At 46.4% G+C, this 23,641-nt stretch overlaps 1 protein-coding gene and 1 non-coding gene across 2 annotated transcripts in view; one reads left to right on the top strand and one right to left on the bottom strand.

Moving 5' to 3' along the window:
* Positions 1–23,641, bottom strand: part of MLLT1 (MLLT1 super elongation complex subunit) — a 64,821-nt gene that overhangs the window by 32,213 nt on the left and 8,967 nt on the right. Inside the window, exons 2-3 of the mRNA XM_061150578.1 lie at positions 22,931–23,111; positions 16,762–16,844 (exon numbers count right to left, since the gene is read on the bottom strand). Coding sequence (XP_061006561.1) covers positions 16,762–16,844; positions 22,931–23,111 — 264 coding nt within the window. The remainder of the gene's footprint in view (positions 1–16,761; positions 16,845–22,930; positions 23,112–23,641) is intronic.
* Positions 21,628–21,700, top strand: TRNAG-CCC (transfer RNA glycine (anticodon CCC)). Its single transcript has one exon. It is a non-coding gene; the product is annotated as a tRNA-Gly (tRNA).

Genomic DNA, 23,641 nt, shown 5'->3' with positions numbered 1-23,641 from the left:
CATGCATCCAGCCTGGGCTGGTGATCTGTTTCACCCTAGATAATATACATGCTGTTCTTTCGAAACATCCCACCCTCACCTTCTCCCACAGAGTTCAATAGTCTGTTCTGTACTTCTGTGTCTTTTTCTGTTTTGCATATAGGGTTGTCGTTACCATCTTTCTAAATTCCATATATATGTGTTAGTATGCTGTAATGTTCTTTATCTTTCTGGCTTACTTCACTCTGGATAATGGGCTCCAGTTTCATCCATCTCATTAGAACTGATTCAAATGAATTCTTTTTAATGGCTAAGTAATATTCCATGGTGTATATGTACCACAGCTTCCTTATCCATTCATCTGCTGATGGGCATCTAGGTTGCTTCCATGTCCTGGCTATTATAAACAGTGCTGCAATGAACATTGGGGTGCACGTGTCTCTTTCAGATCTGGTTTCCTCAGTGTGTATGCCCAGAAGTGGGATTGCTGGGTCATATGGCAGTTCTATTTCCAGTTTTTTAAGAAATCTCCACACTGTTCTCCATAGCGGCTGTACTAGTTTGCATTCCCACCAACAGTGTAAGAGGGTTCCCTTTTCTCCACACCCTCTCCAGCATTTATTGCTTGTAGACTTTTGGATAGCAGCCATCCTGACTGGCATGAAATGGTACCTCATTGTGGTTTTGATTTGCATTTCTCTGATAATGAGTGATGTTGAGCATCTTTTCATGTGTTTGTTAGCCATCTGTATGTCTTCTTTGGAGAAATGTCTGTTTAGTTCTTTGGCCCATTTTTTGATTGGGTCATTTATTTTTCTGGAATTGAGCTTCAAGAGTTGCCTGTATACTTTTGAGATTAATCCTTTGTCTGTTTCTTCATTTGCTATTATTTTCTCCCAATCTGAGGGCATTCTCAGCCTTTCTTAATGTGCCTAATAAAAAGCTTCTATCACATACATGGCTTACATGTCTCACTGGACAGCCAGGGCACAAGATACAATTCACTTATTGGAACAAGAGGCCTCAGGCCACTTGGGGGACAATGAACAGATAATGAGAGGAGCACTTCACCAAGACTCTGTTCCTTTAATTGGTCTTCGGAGACTTTACTTGTCCTGGACACGCTACCTCATCCAGGCATGTTCTCCCAGGCCACAACCAACACCTCCAATCACTTTTCAAAGGAACAACTCAGTCACAGCTTGCAGACTTTTCTGGGTCAACATGTGATCGGAGGGCAACTGTCTGGATCCCCCTGGACGAGCTCAAGCTCCCAACACAAAGAAGTTCACATCACACATTCATTCTGTCATAGCAAATTCTGTGAGCATTTAAAAACAGGCACCTGTGACTTCCCTGGTGGTTCAGCAGCTAAGACTCCACACTCCCAATGCAGGGGCCCCAGGTTCCATCCCTAGACCGGGAACTAGATCCCACATGCTGCAACTAAGAATTCACACACCACAACTGAAAGATCCTGTATGCTATGATGAAGATTGATGATCTTTGTGCTGCAACTAAGAGCCAGCACAGCCAAATAAATAAAGATATTAAAAATAAATAAAAAATAAAAACAGCACCTATCCAGGATTCACAAAGAACTCTTACATCTCAACAACAAAAATAAAATGGGCAAAGGACGTGAATAGATATATCTTCAAAGAGGATATGCAAATGATCAACAAGCACATGAAAAGACGCTTTGCATCATTAGTCACCAGGGAAATGCAAATCAAAACCACGATGACATGCCACACGACACACACAAAGATGAAGGTAATTCTAGAAGTTATTAATAGGGAATTCCCTGGTCCAGTGGTTCAGAGGACACCACTCCAGGGGACATGGGTTTGATCCCTGATCAGGCAACTAATCAAAGTTATTAAATAAAAACAGGAAATAAGGGTTGGGGAGGATGTAGATAAATTAGAACCCTCAAACACTGCTGGTAGGAATGTAAAATGGTTCAGCCATTGTGGAGAACACTTTGGTGGTGTCTCAAAAAGTTAACGGAGAAGGCAATGGCAATCCACTCCAGTACTCTTGGCCTGGAAAATCCCATGGATGGTGGAGCCTGGTAGGCTGCAGTCCATGGGGTCTCGAAGAGTCAGACACAACTGAGCGACTTCACTTTCACTTTTCACTTTCGTGCACTGGAGAAGGAAATGGCAACCCACTCCAGTGTTCTCACCTGGAGAATCCCAGGGATGGGGGAGCCTGGTGGGCTGCCATCTATGGGGTCGCACAGAGTCGGACACGACTGAAGCGACTTAGCAGCAGCAGCAGCAAAAAGTTAAATATAGAACACCGTGACCCAGCAACTCCATTCCCAGGTATAAACCTAAATAAACTGAACACTGGTTTTCAAACAAGTACCTGTACACGTGTTCACAGCAATGCTATGTCAGAGCAGCAAGTGATTCTCAGCAGCCAGCTTGATACAGAAATAGCCCAAATGTCCTCCAACAGACGAAAGGAGACAAACTGTGGTACAGCCACAATTACTCAGCCATGTATGTATGTGTGCTCACTCGTATCCAACTCTTTGTGAACCCCTGGACTACAGCCCACCAGGCTCCTCTCCATGGGATTTCCCAGGCAAGAACACTAGAGTGGGGAGCCATTTCCTCCTTCAGGGAAACTTTCTGACCCAGGGATCGAACCCACATCTCCTACATTGGCAGGCAGATTCTTTACCACTGAGCCATCAGGGAAACCCATTCAGCCATGAAAGGAATGAACTTTTGATACAGAACAATGTGGGTGAACTCAGTTATACAGCCAGATACGGAAGGTCACATGGAGAACAACTGCTTAATGGATATGGGTCAATGTCTTGGGACTAGATGCAGATGCTCACTGCCCAATACTGTGAATACCACTGACTTGCTCACATAAAAATGGTTAATTTTATGTTATGAGAATTTCACCTCAATTACAAAAAAAAAAAAGGTGTGTAGGGGTGGGTGAGCTGACACACAGGCTGTAGCACCAGGCTTCTTGACAGACAACAGCTGCCCCTCCAGAATCAATTTGGCTCATCCTTCTAGGCACCCGCTCAACAAATATTTTCAGGTACAAGTGTTCTCACTTTGCCAGAGGCTGGCAGACACACTGAACAGCACTGGCAGGGCCCCGCCCCAGAGAACTGGCCTTCCAGGGGCAGAGTCACGCACTGGGCAAGCAGGCCTGTGTTCATTCCGGGGCTGGGGAGCAGGAGAGCGAGCACGCCAGGAGAAAAACCAAGGTCAGACCTGAAGATCAGAGAGACCCCTGGACTCTCCCACGTCACAAGAGTGCAACCCTGGGCAGGCTCACCATTCGAGCCCCCCACCTCCCCATCTATGAGATGGGACCATGGGGCCAACCCTCTATGGGACTATGTGAGGCTTGGAGGAGCTGTCAGGGAAAATGCCTAACACAGCCACTGGCCTATCAGCATCCATACTTTTCCCCAAAGTGCAAAATTAGCTGAGGTGCAGCAACATTATAAGTAATAGTGCTCAACATTTATAACATCTCCGTAAGTGCAGAAGAACCATATAACAAAAGTCAACACCCGTCTGCTATGTAAAAAAAAAAAAATTCAACAAACTAGAAATAGAAGACATAAATGAAAAGCCCATAGTAAACATCATACTCAACAGCAAAAGACTGAAAACGTTCCTGATCTTAGAGGATGCCTTAAAGAAAGGCATGCCCACTTTCACCACTTTTATACAACACCTAAGAAGTCATATCCAGAGCATCAGGCAAGAAAAAGAAAGAAAGGAAGGGAGGAAGGAAAACAGAAAGAGAAAGGAGGGAGCGGAGGGAGGAGGAAAGAAGGAAAAAAAATTGGAAACAAAGAAGTAAAACTATCTCTGATCACAGATGATATAATATTATATGCAAAATTCCTAGATTACACACACACAAAAAAACTGTTAGAACCAATGAACAAATCAGCAAAGTTATAAGATACAAAATCAACACACAAGAAATCAGCCACAGTTCTATACGCTAACAATGAACAATGTGAAAAAGAAATTAAGAAAATAATTCCACTTAAAATAACATCAAAAAGAATAAAATACTTAGGGATTAACCAAGGAAGATTTGTACAATGAAAACTAAAACATTGCTGAAAGAAATTAAAGACAAATGCAAAGATATCCCATGATCACAAATTTAGAAAAATTCACATTGTTAAAATGTCAATACTGCTTAAAGTGATCAAGGGATTCGATGCAATCCCTAACATAATCCCACAACTTTTTTTTTTTTTTTTGCAGAAGTAGAAAACTCTACCCCCCAAATCACATGAAATCTCAAGGGACTTCAGTGAGTCAAAACAATCTTGAAAAATATTCGGAAAACTTACACTTACTGATTTCAAAACTTACTACAGAATGGAGAACCCAGAAATAAGCCCACACATTTATGGTAAATAAATCTACCACAAAGGAGGCAAGAATATACAATGGAGAGAAGTCAGTCTCTTCAATGAAGTGATGCTGGGAAAACTGGACAGCTACATGTCAAAGAATGAAATTAGAACATTCTCTAACACCACATACAAAAATAAACTCAAAATGGATTAAAGACCTAAATGTAAGACCATAAACCATAAAACTCCCAGAGGAAAACATCATAGGCAGAATACTCTTTGACATAAATTGCAGCAATATTTTTTTTTATTTGACTCCTAAAACAAAGAAAATACAAGCAAAAACAAACAAATGGAACCTAATTAAACTTAAAAGCTTTGCACAGCAACGGAAACCATCAGCAAAATGGAAAGACAACTACTAATGAGAAAACATCTCTGAACGATACGACTGAGGAGTTAGTGTCCAAACACAAACAGCTCACACGACTCACCGTCAGAAAAACAAACAACTCAATTACAAAACATTCAGAAGACCCGAACAGGCATGTTTCCAAAGGGGACCTGCAGATAGCCAACAGGCACAAGAAAAGATGCTCAGCAACATTAATCATTAGAGAAATGCAAATTAAAACCACAATGAGGGACTTCCCTGGTGGTTAAGTGGTTAAGATTCCACCTTCCAATGCAGGGGACACAGGTTCCATCTCTGGCTGGGAAACTAAGATCCCACAAGCTGTGGAGCACCTAAGCTCACATGCCACAACTAGAAAAACCCTCATACTGCAACCAGAGAAGCCCGCGTACCAAAACTAGAGAAAGCCTGCATGCCGCAACAAAGACCCAGCCCAGCCAAAAAAAAAACCACAGCCCTGCAATGAGATAGCACCTCACACCTGTCAGAATGGATATCAACAAAAAGAACACAAATAATGAAAGTTGGTGACCATGTGGATAAAAGGGATCCTTTTTACACTGTTGGTGGGACTGTAAATTGGTACTGAAAACAGTATGGAGGTTTCTCAAAAAACTAAAAACAGAACTACTACATGACCCAGCAATTCCACTCCTGGATATATATTAAAACAAAACTAAACAAAAAAAAACTAATTAAAAAAGATACATGTACCCCAATGTTCATAGCAGCACTATTTTCAATTGCCAAGATATGGAAGCAACCATCAACATGTGGATGGATAAAGAAGATGTGGCATATACAGATACATACTCAGATATACATACTTACATACACTTACAAACATACATATACCATGGACTACTACTCAACCATAAAAATGAACAAAACTCTGCCATTTGCAACAATATAGATGGACTTGGGGGACATTATGCTAAGTGAAATAAGTCAGACAGAAAAAGACAAACACTGTATGTTATCACTCATATGTGGAATCTGAAAAATAAACCAGTGAATACAACAAAAAGGAAACAGACTCAGAGATACAGAGAACAAACTAGTGGTTACCAGTGAGGAGAGTAAGGAGAGGAGGGGCAAGAGAGGGACGGGAGTTAAAGAGGCACACACTATGCCATGAAGAGAGAGAAAACAAAACGGGGAATACAGTCAACATTTTATAACAGTCGCAAATGCAGTGCAACCTTTAAAAACTGTGAGTCATTATGCTGTACACTTGTAACTTATATAATATTGTCCTTCAGCTACACTTCAATTAAAAATTTTTTAGAAAAATATTACAAAGCTATGGTAATTGAAACAGTGTGGTGCTGGGCATAAAGACAGATATACAGACCAATGGAATAGACCAGAAAGCCCAGAAATAAACTCTCATATATGTGGTCAAATGATTTCAACAAGGGCATCAAGACCATTCAACAAGAAAAGGACAAGTCTTCAACAAATGGTGCTGGGAAAACTGGATATCCACATTGAAAAGAATGAAGTTCAGTGGGGCGGGATGGAGGCTCAAGAGGGAGAGGGTGTGGGTACCTTTATGGCTGATTCCCGCTGGTGTACGGCAGACACCAACACAACACTGTAAAGTAATTATCCTCCCATTAAAAATAAAAATTAAAAAAAAAAATGAGGTTCAACCTTTACCTAATACCATATCCAAAATTACCTCAAAATGGACCAAATATCTAATTGTAACAGCCAAAGCTATAAAATTCTTAGAAGAAAACACAGGGCAAAAGTTTCACAATATTGGATTTGATAATGATTTCTTTCCATATGGTTCGAAAGAAATCACTATGGTTTTTCCAGTAGTTACGTATGGATGTGAAAGTTGGACCATAAAGAAGGCTGAGCACTAAATAATTGATGCTTTTGAACTGTGGTGTTGGAGAAGACTCTTGAGAGTGCCTTGGACTGTAAGGAGATCAAACCAGTCCATCCTAAAGGAAATCAGTCCTGGGTGTTCATTGAAAGGACTGATGCTGAAGCCAAAGCTCCAATACTTTGGCCACCTGATGCAAAGAACTGACTCATTAGAAAAGACCCCGATGCTGGGAAAGACTGAAGGCAGGAGGAAAAGGGGAGGACAGAGGATGAGATGGTCGTATGGCACCATTGACTCAATGGACATGAGATTGAGCAAGGTCCGAGAGATGGTGAAGGACAGGGAAGCCTGGCGCACTGCAGTCCATGAGGTCACAAAGGGTAGGACACAACTGAGCGACTGAACAACAACAAATGATATCTTGGATATGACACCAAAGGTACAGGCAAGAAAAGGAAAAATAGACAAATTGGACTTCATGAAAATTAAAACCTTTTATGCAAAGTACATGACCAACAGAGTGAAAAGGTAATCCACAGAATGGAAGAAAATACTTACAAATCATATATACAATAATGGATTACTACCCAAGACATACGGAGAACACCTAAAACTCAACAACAACAACAACCACACAAACAAGGAATTCCCTCAAGGTCCAGTGTTAACACCTCACACTCCCAAGGCAGGAGGCACAGGTTCAATCCCTAGTCAGGGAACTAAGATCCCCCATGCCATGGGGGACAACCAGGAAAAAAAACTCCAATTCAAAAACTGGCAAATAGCTCAAACAGATATTTTTCCAAAGAAGATATACAAATGCCCAGCAAGCAGATGAAAAGACGTTCAACATCACTAATCATCAGAGAAAGCAAGTCAGAACCACAATGAGGGAAGCCCCTGGCAGTCCAGTGGTTAGGACTCAGTGCTTTCACTGCAGAGGGTCCAGGTTTGATCCATGGTCGGGCAATTATGATCCTACAAGCTGCATGGCAAGGTCAACAACAAAAACCCACAATGAGATAGCACCTCACACTCATTACTATGGATACTATCAGAAAAAGAGAGAAAGCAACAAGTGTTGACAAGGATGTGGAGAAACTGGAACCCTTGTGTACTGTTGGTGATATGTAAAATGGAGCAACTGCTATGGAAAACAGCATGGTGGTTCCTCAAAAAATTAAAATAGATGTACTACATAATCCAGCAATTCTACTTCTGGGTGTGTACCCAAAAGAACCAAAAGCCCACAACACAGTAAATCAACTTAGACTTCAATTAAAAAGTTAAATTAAAACTTTAAAAAAGAATTGAAAGCAGGGTATCAAAGATATATTTGTATACTTGTGCTTACAACAGCTTTATTCTCAGTAGCTAAAACATGGAAGCAACCTAAATGTCCAAGATAGATGAGAGGATACTTAAAATGTGCTCCATCCACACAATGGAATATTGCTCAGCATTAACAAAGAATGAAACACTGACACACACCACAGTATGGATGAGCCATGAAGTAAGCCAAATACACATATTGTTACAATTCTGCTTACATGAGGTACCTATGATAGGCACATTCATAGTGACAGAAAGTGGAATACAGGTAACCAGGGACTGGGGGTAGGAGAAGTTATTATTTAATTGGCAGTTTTATTTGGGATTATCAGAAAGTTCTGGAAACAGAAATAGTGGCTAAAAACCATTGTACATATTTTTTTGGATGAATTTTTTATTGTGATAAAATATACATAAAACTTAACATTTTAAACATTTTCAGGTGTACAATTTGGTGGCATGTAGTATATTCATGATGTCGTGCATCATGTGCATCATCACTATCCATTCCCAGAGAGTTCTCATCATCTGAAACAAAAACTGTGTACCCATTAAAAAATAATTCCCTAGATAAAGAAAATGTGGTGCCTATCTACAATGGAGTATTACTCAGCCATAAAAATGAATGAAATAATGCCATACGCAGCAACATGAATGGACCTAGAGAGTGGCATGCTAAATGAAGTGAGTCAGATAGAGAAAGAAATATCATATGACATCTCTTATATGTGGAATCTAAAAAGAGACAATAAAAATGAACTCACAAAACAGAGACTCACAGACTTAGAGAATGAACTTATGGTTGTTGGAGGGGAAGGGATAGTTAAGGAGTTTGGGATGGACATGTACACACTGCTATATTTAAAATGGATAATCAACAAGGATCTCCTGTATAGCACATGGAACTCTGCTCAATGTTATATGGCAGCCTGGATGGGAAGGGGGTTCAGGGGAGAATGGATACATGTATATGTATGCCTCAGTCACTTTGCTATTCACCTGAAACTATTACAACAGATGTTAATCGGCTATTCTCCAATACAAAATTTAAAAATAATAATAATTCCCCAAGTCCCTAGTAACCACTATTCTGCTTTCCATCTCTGTGAATTCGCCTATTCCAGAAACTTTACACAAGTGGAATAACATAGTATTTGTCCTTTTGTGTCTGGCTTACTTCACATCATGTGCATTCTTAATGACACCGAATTACACTTTAAAATGGCTTCAATGATAAATATTAGGTTACAGATGGACTTCCCTGGTAGCTCAGCTTGGTAAAGAATCCGCCTGCAATGTGGGAGACACGGGTTCGATTCCTGGGTCGGGAAGATCTCCTGGAGAAGGGATAGGCTACCCACTCCAGTATTAATGGGCTTCTCTGGTGGCTCAGAGGGTAAAGAATCCACCTGCAATGCAGGAGACCTGGGTTCAATCCCTGGGTTGGGAAAATCCCCTGGAGGAGGGCAAGGCAACCCACTCCAGTATTCTTCCCTGGAGAATCTCCATGGACAGAGGAGCCTGGCGGGCTACAGTCCATGGGGTTGCAAAGAGTCAGACACTACTGAGCGACTAAGCAGCAGCAGCATGTTACAGATAAACATTATGTTACAAATACAAATGACAAAATCAGACCAAACTACATCCAAGTCAAGAACTTCTGCTCTTTGCAGGACACTAAGAGATTAAGTGATTGAGAAGACATGCCATAGACCAAGAAAATATCTGCAAAATCAAAGTTTGACAAAGGAGTGATATCCAGAAACATAGAGAACTCTTACAAACTCAATAAGGAAGGAGACATCCCAGATTTTACAAAATGGTCAGACACTTTGAACAGACACCTCCTCAAAGAAGTTAAAGGCAAATAAGCATATGAAAATATGCTCAATGCCATAAGTCATAAGGGAAAAGTCCAGAACCAGATGGTTTCACTGTTAAACATTACCAAACAATCAAAGAATTAAGACCAATCCTACTCAAACTCTTCCAAAAACAGAAGAGGAAGGAACACTTCCTAACACATTCTGTGAAGCCAGTAGTACCCTCACACCAAAGCCAGACAAAAATACCGTAAGAAAACTACAGAGCAATACTCTTTGTGAATATAAAATTGTCAAAATAACAGCACACCAAATCCAACAGCACATTAAAAAAATTATACATATAATTAAGTGGAAATTTATCCCAGGAATGATAGTCGATGTAATACACCACAGTACTAAAATAAAGGGGGAAAATTCACATGATTATCTCAACAGAGGTAGGAAAAAGTGCTTGAAAAAAACGTTACGCCCTTTCATGAAAACACTCAGTAAACTGGGAATAAAAAGGGACTTTCTTAATCTGATAAAGGGCATTTAAGAAAAATCCACTGCTAACATCATACTTGATTAAAAAAAAAAAAAAAGACTGAACATTTTCCCTCTAAGTCAGGAACAAAATAAGAAAGACCATGTTTGACATTACTATTCAACACTGTACTGAAGTCCTAGCCAGAGCAATGAGGCAAGAAAAAGAAAAAAGGTGTCCAAATACCAAAAGGTATTCTGTAACAGCAGAAAGCAAAGATGAACTAAGGAGCCTCCTGATGAGGGTGAAAGAGGAGAATGAAAAAGTTGGCTTAAAACTCAACATTCAAAAAACTAAAATCCTGGCATCCAGTCCCATCACTTCATGGCAAATAAAAGGGGAAAGACTGAAAACAGTGACAGATTTTCTTTCCTTGGACTCCAAAATCACTGCAGACAGTGACTGTAACCATGAAATTAAAAGACGCTTTCTCCTTGGAAGGAAAGCTATGACAAACCTAGACAGCACATTAAAAAGCAGAGACATCACTTTGCTGACAAAAGTTCCCATAGTCAAAGCTATGGGTTTTCCAGTAGTCATGTATGGATGTGAAAGCTGGACCATAAAGAAGGCTAAGTGCCAAAGAACTGATGTTTTCTAATGGTGGTGCTGAAGAAGACTCCTGAGAGTCCCTTGGAAAGCAAGGAGATCAAACCAGTCAATCCTAAAAGAAATCTACTCTGAATATTATTTGGAAGGACTGACACTAAAGCTAAAGGTCCAATACTTTGGTCAACTGAAGGGAAGAGAGACACACTGGAAAAGACCCTGATGCTGGGAAAGACTGAAGGCAAAAGAGGGCAGCAGAAGATGAGATGGTTAGACAGTATCACCGACCCAATGACATGAATCTGAGCAAACTCAGAGATAGTGAAGGACAGGGAAGCCTGCCACGCTGCAGTCCATGGGGTCACAAAGAGTTGGGCATGACTTAGTGTCTGAACAGATCCAAACTGACAGGAAAAAAATGAAACTACCTCCATTTGCACATGATATCTTTTATGCAGAATATCCCAAAGAAGCCACAAAAAATTGCTAAAGATAATAAACAGATTCAGTGAAGTTACACAGGACAAGATCAACATACACACAAATCAGCTATGTTTCTATAAACCAGCAATGAACATTCCAGAAGGAAATTAAGGGAACAATTCCATTTTACAATAGCATATAACAGACTAAAATATCTAGGAAAAAATGTAACTGAGAAAGTAAAATACTTGTACATGAAAACTACAAAACATTTCAGAAAAGAAATTAAAGAAAAAAAAAAAAATTAAAGAAGACCTATAAATGAAAGACATCCCCTATCCATGGTCTGGAAGACTTTAATATTGTTAAGATGGCAATGTCTCCAAAATGTTTACAGATTCAATGCAATCCCTGTCAAAATTTCAGTGGTCTCTTCTGCAAAAATGGAAAAGTCCAATGTCAGATCCATACATAATGCCAAGAGGCCCACATCAACCAAAACCATATTAAAAAACAAACAAAAACCCCAACAAAGTTGGAAAACCCACATATTCTGATTTCAAAACTTCTTACAAAACTACAGTAATCAGAATGGTACTAGTATAAAAGTGAAAGTGAAAGTTACTCAGTCATGTCCGACTCTTTGAGGCCCCATGGACTACACAGTCCAAGGAATTCTCCAGGCCAGAATACTGGAGTGGGCAGCCTTTCCCTTCTCCAGGGGCTCTCCCCAACCCAGGGATCAGACCCAGGTCTCCTGCACTGCAGGTGGACTCTTTACCAGCTGAGCCACCAGGGAAGCCCTAGTCTAAGGACAAATGTAAAGATCAATGGAGCAGAACTGAGTCCAGAGATAAAGCGAACCATATACAACCAACTGATTTTCGACGATGATGCTACTTCACGGCGGGGGAAGAACAGTCTCTTCAACAAAATGGTGCTCAGACAACTGAAAGATCACATGGAAAAGAATGAAGTTAGACCCTAACTCATCCCACACACAAAAATTAACTCAAAATGTGTCATCCCCAGCCACCATTGAACAAGCCGCACTTCGCCTTCCTATGCACGTCTCACGCCAAATGAGTGTCCTTCTCTTGGTGAACTAGTGCCATCTTTCCCTCATTTCTGTACCCCTGCTGTCTGAAACGGCCCCAGGCACAGTGCCAAAGTACTGTCCAGGGGTCCCAATCCCAAGAGAGCTGTGAGGTGCCTTCCAGAGAAAATATGTCCACCAGACAAGCTTAGTGCCAGCATGAATGACGGTGCTGTGAGTCCACTGTTAACAGTCAACAATGAAACAGTGAATAAGGAGCCGTCAAACAGAAGCGCCCAGAAAACAAGGCTATGTGTCCCTCTGCTGACAAAACCGTGACCAGAGGCTCACAGGAACTTAACCTCTAGGCCCCTTGCAGCAAAGGTTCAGTTTTCACTAACTCAGTGTTCCTGGTAACTTTACGTAACTATTTTGAGGAAGGAGAATTGACTGTATATATGTGTGGAGGTGTGTGGGGGGGTGTTGAAACAATGGAATATTATTCAGCCATAAAAAGCAATGAAGCACTGACACACAGCACAACTTGGTGAACCCTGAGAACATGAAGCTCAGGGAAAGAAGCCACACACAAAAGGCTGCGTGTTGTGTCATTCCTTCTGCATGAAATGTCCACAACAGGCAAATCCAGAGACACAAAGCAGGTCAGAGGCTGCCAGAAGATGAGAGTGGGGATGGGGAGACAAAACATTTGACATTAGAGAGGCTGTGTAACATCACGAATGCACTAAATTCTGCTGAATTATACACTTTAAAATGCTTAACTGCACAGGACGTGAATTTCACCTCAATAAAAATTTTATTTTACAACTGTCATATCATAGGAAAACATTTGGCCATTGACCCCAGTTCCTGATCTTGGAAATCGCTCAGCTGTGTCCAATTCTTTGCAACCCCATGGACTATACAGCCCATGGAATTCTCTAGGCCAGAATACTGGAGTGGGTAGCCTTTCCCTTCTCCAGGGGATCTTCCCAACCCAGGGATCAAACCCAGGTCTCCCAAATTTCAGGCAGATTCTGTGTCTGATCTTGGGATCTCCTGAGTGAAGGGGTGACAGGAGCGTTCTGTGCTCTAATGAGGTAGCTCCAGGTGGGCCCCTAGGTGGCTTAGGATGGGGTTGGTCCCCAGAAAGACCAAGTCTTGACGAGAAGCTCATCCCCTGTCCTGACCTCCAAGCTCCAGGGCAGGGGAGGGTGGAGACTGAGTTAGTCAGCAATGGTCAGTGACTGACTCATGTCTTCTTAACAAAGCTTCCATAAAACCCCTAAACATGGGGTTTGGAGCCCTCAGGGAGAGCAGGCGAATGTGCAGGTGCAGGTATGGTGGGGGGAAAGGACCTGGAAGTTCCGCCCCAACCCACACCAGGCCCCGCCTCTCTTCCAGCTGGCTGCTTCTGACCTGCATCCCACATACTAAACCCAAAACAGGAAGTAAAATGTCGATCAGAGTTCTGTGAGCTGTTTCACCTCAGGCTCTCAGAGCCTGAGGGGGCTGTGGGAAACCCTGATTTACAGCTGGTCCATCAGAAGCACAGGAGGCGCCGGTCACAGGGTACACCGTGGGGCTGAGCCCTGACCTGAGGGTCTGTGCTAATTTGATGGCTACTGGCAGAGAGAGCTAAGCTCCTGGACACCTAGACGGGGTCTGGAGAACCAGAGCCAGAGGAGAGGTGCTGGGAAGGATGCTGCATTTGGCACTAAAAGCAAGTGAATAGAAACAGCTCAGCGATGCCCAGAAGAAATTTTAAGTCAGAAGAACCCAACCCCACCCCTCTTTTTTCCACCCAGGCTTTGGGGAAAGGAGTGGTTTATCTGTATAAGAACATCCTGCCAACAGGTCAAACAGAATGTGGCCTCAGATAAGTGCTAGTGCCAAACACCACGGAACCCAGAATTCCACTGTTCCCCAGCAGGTGCCATGGCCAGGGGCAGATGCAGCCAGAATGCCTCAGGCACACACAAGAAAACATCCTGCGTCTGAGAGAGAGCCCTCCTGTCACCTTCCTTTATCTCTGGGGCCTCGACTCCTGGGGCCTAAGGCCGTAGGGACTGCCTGCTCTGTTCACCCTGTGTGCCCAGGCTGACCCTGCAGTGACACCAGCGATGAAGCACTCACTCCGTGCTGGGACCAGACCATGTGCCCGCCCTTCCATCTCTCCTAATCTTCCCAACAGCCTGAGAAGCAGACACGACTGAAATCTATCTCATAAACAGAGAGACGGGTCCAGAGAAGTGGCTTGTCTACAGCTGCTCCTCATTGCTTAGCACAGCAATGATCAGCTCACCTAACTGATGACTGAACGGTGAGGAGGGCTAAACTCCGATGGCAGCTCTTGCCTACGTGGGTGGGGTGGGGGTGGGAGAAGCCACTAGCAGGTCCTCCCCAGATGGCCCTACACCATGCACATCCCACATCTGCAGCAGCTGCTTCTGCTGTAAACCCGCCCTTGCTTTTCCACACTTGTCTGGGCTCTACTAACCTCCAAAGGGACCCACATTTAGACAACACTTGTAGAAGCAAGCAAACAGCAGAATTCACAAATGGCCATCATCCTGGGTCACATCCGTTTTGCGTACGTGTATGTGAACACAAGCTCTGCCGGTCCAAGTGAGCCCCCCACAATCAAGGTGCAGCCCAGCCCATGTGACTGGGCGTCTAGGCGCTCCTGCACACAGGCTGGGGATGTGACCGCCCTCTGGGGCCTGGCCAAGTACTCAGTAATAAGCATCACCCAGCAGAGTGTGAGGTGCACCCAATGGGACCTGTGACCCGCACCCCAGTCCCTCCCCAGGTGGTCTCACAGTGCAGGGCTGCCCACTACAGCCCTAAGGGCAAAGCCACCACTGGGAGCAGAGGATTCTAGTCATGGGACACAGGGCACAGGAGCGCACCCAGCACCCATCTCAAGAACAGGCTCACAGCTCCACGCCGGCCCCAGTGCCCAGCGCTGCAGATATGGAGGTATCCATGCACATCGCTTTCTCCAGGTGCACTTGCTCTATCTCCCCAGCCACCCAGAGGGGCTCTGATCAGCATTTCATTTGCACAGCCTCCCCGTGGGGCAGGAGGGCTGGAAACACACGTGCCAGGGACTCACCCCAGCCCTGTGCCTCCACACTCCCCAAGCAGCAGGAGGCCTCCCGGGGTCTGGCTCCCTAAGCCACAGGGCGCCAACGCCCCTGGGGGCACAGTGCCCCTCCTGGGCCTGTGCAGACAGGTTGGACTCTCCTCTCATCAGCAGCCAGTCACCTTGATGCCCAGAAAAGCAGGGTGACCTGCAGTCCCACCATCAAATCCCATACCCACTGAAATGTTCCTCAGTGCACCCGAGCTCTGCCCCTGACACCAGGGATTCTCAGAAGAAGTGGCTTGTCAAGTGAGCGGTGGCACCTACGGGCCCCCCAGGATGTCATCCCCCCTGAGAGGTGGCAGAGCTGCCCACAGCCAGTCCAGCTGCATGCATGGAGAAGCATCCAGCCAGCAGGCATTCAGAGTCAGGTAAAGTCACCACTGCCGGCTGGACATACCTGCGAGAAGCAACAGAGGCTCACTGCCAGGCAGACAGTGGTTAAATGCTGGGTACTGGGCTTCAGAAAAAAAGTTCTGGTCTGAACTGTGTCCCCAGTTTCTACACTGACTCCCACGCCCCTCGTGATGGTGCTGGGTCACAAGGATGGAGCCCTCGGAACGGGATTAGTGCTTCCACAGACTGCTCACGCTTCCCCACGGGAGGGCACAGCAAGAGGAGTATGTGACCTGAAGCACGGCCCTTCCCTGACCGTGCTGGCGCCTAGTCCCGGCCCTCCAGCCGCTGGAAAGCTAAGCAAACAACTTCTGGTGTTTCTGAGCCGCCCTGTCTGTGATATTGTGTTATCACAGCCTGAACACTGAGATGATTTCTATTTTTTTCCACTTTAAGCACATAGAGAATACTACAGAGAGAACACCCTCCTGTGATCCTACCACCCGGATTACCTTTACCATCTTTCGTACATATGATCCCTTTTTTCTATAAATACCATACACACAACTTGCTTTTCTCATTCAACAATGCTTAAAGCTCTCTCCCCCAAGGCCGTCAACAGTTCCGGTTCAGAAGATGCACAAGCGCCTCCAACCAAAAGCCTACATTGAATGTCCAGGTACCTTCCGGATCTTCCCCTCTCCTCCCACAGTGACTGTCCAAGGACTCTGGCCCCACCCCAGCATGTGACGGCTGAGCCAGGGACCCTGCCACTTCTAGCATGACTGACAGGGCCATGGCTTGCTGCTCCCCAACTTGCCAGCTCCCCAGTCGACTGCCATGGAGAGACGGTTGTGACTCCACCCGCGGGCGCCTGACATGGAGTCTCCATTACATGTGTCACCATCCACCCTGCGGCGCAAGGTCCCCTCACCTCATGTGAGTTGTGCGTCCTCCTCATCACTCCCCAGGACCCTACCTTGTTCTTGAAGTACACTTCGATGGGCATGATGAAGCCAGCATACCCCGACTCCTCCACCTTGTAGGGGGGCTCCTTGCACACTGAAAAGAAACAGACGATGTGCCATCAGCTCCTGGCAGCAGGAAGCACACGCATTCTGCCTCCTCTCTGGGCCCAGTGGGCTCTGCAGGAGGCTGGCTCCCCAGGAGCGGAGATCCCAGGCCTGGGCCACATCAGAGGGGTCACAGGGGAGAGAAGAAGCAGAGCAGGAGAAAGGGGGCCCCTGCCACCCTGGGGTGGGAGAGTGTGCGGGAAGGGGCCGGAGACCAGCTAAGGCAGAGTAGCTGGCACTGGCCACGGGGCGCATGGGTTCAAGACTGAGAGCAGCAAGTGAGGCTTGGGTGAGATGCCAGGCCTGGGGAGCCCTGGTCTCCCTGCGGGGCAGGCTCTCTGCTGTGCCCACCTCCTGCCATCACCCATGTGAGCATGTGACTCGGGGCCCTGCTCGGGGCCAGGGACACGGACACTAGCAGATGGAGGTGACCTGGTCTAAGACGGGGCTTGCTGCCTGGGCTCCACTGCAGCACCTAACCACAGCATCCCTAGGGACCGCAGCAACCCCAGGGAGGGAGGGAGGGGGAGAGAACCCAAGAAGAACAGCAGAACAGAGGTAAGACAATCTCCCAGTCTCAGTCTCCAGGACGCACCGTCAGTGTTCTGACACGCATGCTGTCACTCTGCGAGTAACAGGAAAACACTGCTCTCCTGCTTTTAGGAAAAACAGAAGAGTACAGATCCACCCCTCATGTCCTCCACCCCACCTTCTCCCGTGGCGACCAAGAGGTAGGAAAACCCTGCCACCTGTTAACACCTTACACACGTGTGTCTGGACTGTAACTCTTAAATGAGCCACAGATGGCTGGAACATAATGACAGGCCAGCACCTTGCACGTGGCTGGCACATGGGGTATGAGACTTGCTTGGCTGGCCTGACTTCCTACCAGGGGTGAGGGGGCAGTCATGACCTGGTCATAGGACCCACCGCAGCAGAGCCTCCTGGGGGCGCCAGTGGCCAACTCCTCAGCTGAGCACCAGGAGAGCTGTCACCTGACCTCGGGGCATGAATGTGAGTCATTACTGCCACCAAATGCTACATTCATTCATTATCCACGTCTGCGGTGTCGGGTGTCCAGATGGTGACAAAAGCCAAGGTCCCCAGGAGGGAGCAAGTCACCTTCAGTGGGACAGTCAGCCCACCCGGAAGTGACAGAGTCAGGGACAGTCAGCCCACCCAGAAGTCAGGAGTTGCCCTGCCCAGGGGACAATAAGCAGGGGACTCTGTGGGGGTGACCTTAGCCCCAATCCCTATTCCAACAGGTCTCCTGCTCTTTGGTCATCCTCCATGGGTGCTGGCTGGGCACGTCACATGCAGCCCACCCCACACCACTTTCTCATTCCCTCTGAAACCTGCACCGCCTGGCATCTCACAGCTCAGGATCCAGGCTGTCCCAGGCTTCCCCAAGGCCACCTTAGCTTCTCCCAGAGAACTTCGGAAAAGGAAAGAAAAAACCGAAGTCAATGAGTCAATTCAGCTCAACAAATGAAAACAAGATACTTTCAAAAATGAAAATTAGAGAGTAAGAAAGGGCTCTTAGACATTACAAATACAGTATTTACAATGGTTTAATTCAACAGAAAGACCAGAAAATAAAGTCAAAGGAATTTCCCAGAATGTGGGGATAAAAAAAAATTTTTTTTAAGAAAGGTGAGAGGTGCAAAAACAACGCTGTGGATTAAACACATGTCAACAGCAGCTAATATTCATAAAGCACCTATTGTGTGCCAGGCAGTATTCCCAGAATCTTATACCATCAACTCTCAACAATACTGTGAGCCAAATGCACTTGTTCCCATTTTACAGATGAGAAAATTTAAACATAGAGAATTTACATAACAAGCATTCTAGAAAGAGAGAACAGAAATTAAACAGATGGAAAGAAATTCCCAGAGAAATAGAAGAGAATCTTCCAGAGCTAAAATGAAGGGCACCAAATATCCAACATGATGAACAAATGAACCAAAAAACATTCAATATGATAAACAAACAAACCAAAAAAGTCCCCAGAAAGGTCATAAAAACCATCTTAAGTCCTTCTAGGGAGAAAACAAAGACACTAAAAAACACATCACCTGCAACAGAACGAGAAACCAATAGCATCAGATTCCTCAGAAGATGACAAAGCAACATGTTCAAAGCTCTGAGTGATAGTCATTCTCCAACCGGAACATTATACCCAGCTCAACTACCACTCAAGCGTGGGGCCAGAACAGGGCACTCTAGATACACTAAGACTTTATTCCCTACACCCCTTTCTTCAGAAATTGCTTCAGTGATTAGTCTCTTGGGAAACTTCTTGACAAATTACTCCAGTAAAACAGGAAAATGAACCAAAACATAGGGTGTTAGGTGAATCCCTGAGGAGAACAGTAAAGTAAGTCCCAGTGTGATGGCTAATGAGGTGGTCTGGAGAGGAGCCAGTTCTAATTAAAACAGGAAGAGGCTGGAATGAAATATCCAGAGGAAGCGGGGAGTCTCCACTGAATAAATGAAATGATGGGGGTATGGAGAAAAAGGCAAAGCACCTCTGATGAAAAAGACAAATGCAGGGATGGGGAGGAAGAAGCAAAAGGTATTCACAAAGTCACAGGCTAAATATGAAGCCGAGTAAATGGGGCCAAATTTCTTTTTTCTTTTTTTGGCTGAGCTGAATCTTTACTGCAGCATGAGGGCTTTTCTCCAGTTGTGCACTCAGGGGCCTCTCCAGTTGTGGCACATGGCCTCTCTAGTTACTGCATGCGTGCTTAATTGCCCCATGGCATGTGGGATCTTAAGCGTCCCTGGTGGTTCAGCAGTAAAGAATCTGCCTGCAATGCAGGAGATGTGAGAGACATGGGTTCGATCCCTGGGTTGGGAGGATCCCTGAGAGAAGGAACTGGCATCCCACTCCAGTATTCTTGCCTGCAAAATCCCATGGACAGAGAAGCCTGGCAGGCTAGTCTATCGGGTTGCAAAGAGTCAGATAGGACTTAGCGAATAATTAACAACAATGTGAGATCTTAGTTCCCAAATCAAGGATCAAACCCACGTCCCCTGGACCGGCAGGGAAGTCCCAAAACAGGGCCAAGTTTTAAGCAAGGATGACAAAAAAGATCCTATCTGACCTTGGCGTGACCTTGAGCATTCTCCTTGGAGCAAGTGACCCAGAGTTCAGAGAGAACCAGCCGGACGGTGGAGAGCATCAATACAGTCAGTGACCCTCACAGTTACCGACTTCTAGACTCACTCTCTGACCTGGAGCAGAACAACCTTAACCAAGTTGAGTGTAGCTCCCAGAAGGGGCATAAGGGTCAAGGAAGACAGGCTGCTCCTGCCCTTCTCTTCCTAAGTGGAAAGTCAGGAGACCCTGGCCAAAGCCGACAGCTTTGGAGAACCCATCCTTTCTCTTGGCAAACGTTTAGAAGGCACCTACTGTATCCTTTCAGCCCCAGGGATACAGCAGCAAACTGTGGCCAAATGCAAACCCCTCGCTTGGTGGGGATGTGAGAGGGCAAAGCTAAGGAAATAGTCTGAGCTTTCATGTTAGAAACTTAAATTTTTTTTTTTTAAGGGTCAGTATGCTCATATATGCACATTTTATATATAAAATGTGCACAAATCATTGTGTGTGTTCAGTTGATAAGCCATTTCCGACTCTTTGCGACCCCACAGACTGTATGTAGCCCACCAGGCTCCTCTGACCATGGGATTCTCCAGGCAAGAGTACTGGAGTGGGTTGCCATTTCCTTCTCCAGAAAGTTAAACAAATTTTTAAAGTGAAAAATCTAGAAATAAGAAGTAAATTCACTTCTACCACTTTAAAGTGGTAAGGAAAGGACACAACCCAGAAAGGACTAGAAGGCTGCCCCTGGGGTGGGACCACCACTGATGAGTTGGGAGGTGGAGATGCCCACCAGGTACATCCCGGCGGGGTCTCTGTGGGGTGTATACTCTGATTTAAAAGATACTTTTTAAGCACATAAAGTATAACTTCAGAGGCTGGAGTCCTGTAAGGAATTCACTAGCTGCTTCACCTTATGTTTTTCCCTGATCACTAAACAAACGGCAAACAGGCATCTACCATCTAATTCACATGATGCAGGGTGGCTCAGTGGTAAAGAATCCACCTGCCAATGCAGAAGACATGGGTTCGATTCCTGGGTCGGGAAGATCCCCTGGAGAAGGAAATGGCAACCCACTCCAGTCGTCTTGCCTGGGAAACCCCATGGACGGAGGAGCCTGGGGGGCTACAGTCCATGGGGCTGCAGAGTGTCGGTCACCACTTAAGTGACACAACCACCACTACCACATGCTGCAGCTGCCCTCTACACAGAGGCTGCACCAATAGGCTTTGCAAACAAGGACGGTTCAGCTACTCAACTCTGACTGCAAACTGCCTCTGCACAACAGTATGCTTCACCCAAAACCCATTTTTCAGACACTGGGAGCTGGGAGAATGTGCCCCTTCCACGTGACCACTAACAGGTGACTAGGCCTCTTGGGACCTCAGTTTCCACACTGAGACATGGAAGGGGATGCTGGGCACCACCACCCCTGCCAACGTCACAGAGTCTCTGCGAGTGGATGGGAATCACCACTGGGAGAGAAGGGGACTGGACGGGAGAGGGAAAGCAGGCACCCGGCCAGAAGGAGACAGCCCGGCTTCTGCTGTTTCATGGCACAGTCAGTGACCATGGAATGAACGGGAGTGACCAAGCGCCAATCGAAACAGGCAGACCCTGCCCACGGTGCACAGAGCCCTGCTTTAAAGCTCAGGCAGCGGGACTTCCCTGGTGGTCTAGTGGCTAAGACTCTGTGCTCCCAATGCAGGGGGCCAGGGTTCAATCCCTGGCCAGGGAACTTGATCCCACATGCTGCAGCTAAGGCCGGGAACAGCCAAATAAATAAATAAAATAAATAAATATTTAAAAAAATTAAAAAATAAAAAAATAAAGCTCAGGCAGCTTATCGAGACCCCTGAGCCTGCTTCCCCTTCTGTAAAAGAGGGTCGTGGGGCAAACAAAAAGAGCTTATGAGCACAACACGTCTGATAAATGGCATGTAGTATTATTATCGTTACCAGGTGCTATACATCATTATTATTACTACTACTACCACCAGGTGCTTCCCAGGTATCTGCTGTTATCAGGACTCCGATCTGCTCTCTCCAAGAGGCTGAGAGAGGGAAGAAGGAAGAGAAGTGAAAAGTCAGGAAGGAGAAATTAAGGAAAGGAAGAGCTGAAAGCTGATGGAAGAATCCAGAAGGAAGAACAATGGCCACTAACTATGCCACTAGGAATCTGGAGCTGCTGTCCCCCCGGAACCAGGAGTTTCTACTTCTGTGACACACGTCCCCTCCTGGCTGGACAGTCAGACACTTGCCGGCACTGGCCCAGGCCCCAGCAGGTCCCAGGACAGGCTCCATACTCTCACCCCGTGAAGCCTCACCCCGAACCCCCTGCCCCCCCTGCAGCCTGGCAGCAGCTCTCCCTGCCCCAAAGCCCTTCTGGAGCAGTCTTTTGTTTCTTTATCAACACATCCCTCCGAGGCCTACTTATGGGACCCCTGTGACATGCTGGGCTTCACGCAGGGACCAAACGGTGACGCGGCAGACAGGCCCCGACCCCACAGAGCTCCCCGACTCCCCCTCAAAGTCTCCCGGAAGTGGCCTCTGACCTGGCGGCCTGGACAAGCTTCTGTGCCTGCAGGCACAGGACAGCCTGAGGGGGAAACGAGGAGGAGGCAAGGGCCATACGCCTGCCTTTTCTGGTCCGGCCCCACACGTCAGGGGCTCTGGAAAGGGCATCTCTCCTCTGCCGACATGGGCCCAGTGAGCAACTTCCTGCTTACTCACGGGGTGGTCGTACACCACCCTGCCCACCCTCCAACCCGGGCCACATACTCTGGTGCTCCTCAGAGCCAGAGCCTCAATAATGACACAAGACACCCGTCACCAGCTCTGCTGGGCTTTCCTGACAACCAAGTTCACAGCTGAGGGGAAGTGGGGGGTGGGGGCGCCCCTGTGCGGAGGCAGAGCAGCGCTGGCCAAGGAGTTCAGGCCAGCTGCTCCCCAGGGAGGGGGGCACTCACCCCGCTTGGGCTTGGGGAAGCTGTCGTGTAGCCGGAAGACCACCTTCTCCACGAAGTGCTGGATCTCGCACTGCTCAGGGCCGCGGACGAACACCATCCAGTCATGCGTGAACCCCTCCGTGGTGGGCTTCTTGCGCAGCTGGGCGCGGTGTCCCAGCTCTAACTTGACCTGGACAGTGCACTGCGGGGAGAGAGGCAGGCGCAGGGTCAGCGCAGAGCCCAGGGCCCTGGGATGTGGGCCGCCCCCTCCATCCATCCCCCACCCTACCCCAGGTAGCATACAGAGCCCAAAAGTGAAGGGACTCCAGGAGGCTCCAATTACAGGGGGTGGGGAGCATGTGTTTGCTCTACATGCTTTCTCTCCCCAGCAAGCCCACTCGGGGCCCTGCATCTCCACCCCAGTCACCCCAGGACCCAGGCACCTGCAGTCTCCTCTCCCCCAGGCTCTGCACAGCTGGCTGGCTCCTCTCACTGAGGTCTCAGCTTGACAGCTGCTTCCTCAGGGAAGCCTTCCCTGACCACCCAGTCTGAAAGCACCCACTCCCACCCCCACAGCTCTTCAGACCATATGGTCCTCTCAGCACCCTCCACCAACAGAAACCACTTGCTAGTGGCTTGCCTGGTCTGCTCTTAGGTTGGCAGCCTGTCTGGGGCAGTAACCCTCACCAAGATTTCCCGAAAAAAGAAGTGTGACCCATGAGGGAGGGGCTG

This window comes from Dama dama, chromosome 9 (genome assembly GCF_033118175.1).
Source record: "Dama dama isolate Ldn47 chromosome 9, ASM3311817v1, whole genome shotgun sequence".
NCBI lineage: Eukaryota > Metazoa > Chordata > Mammalia > Artiodactyla > Cervidae > Dama > Dama dama.
This window is presented reverse-complemented; position numbering and strand designations above follow the sequence as displayed.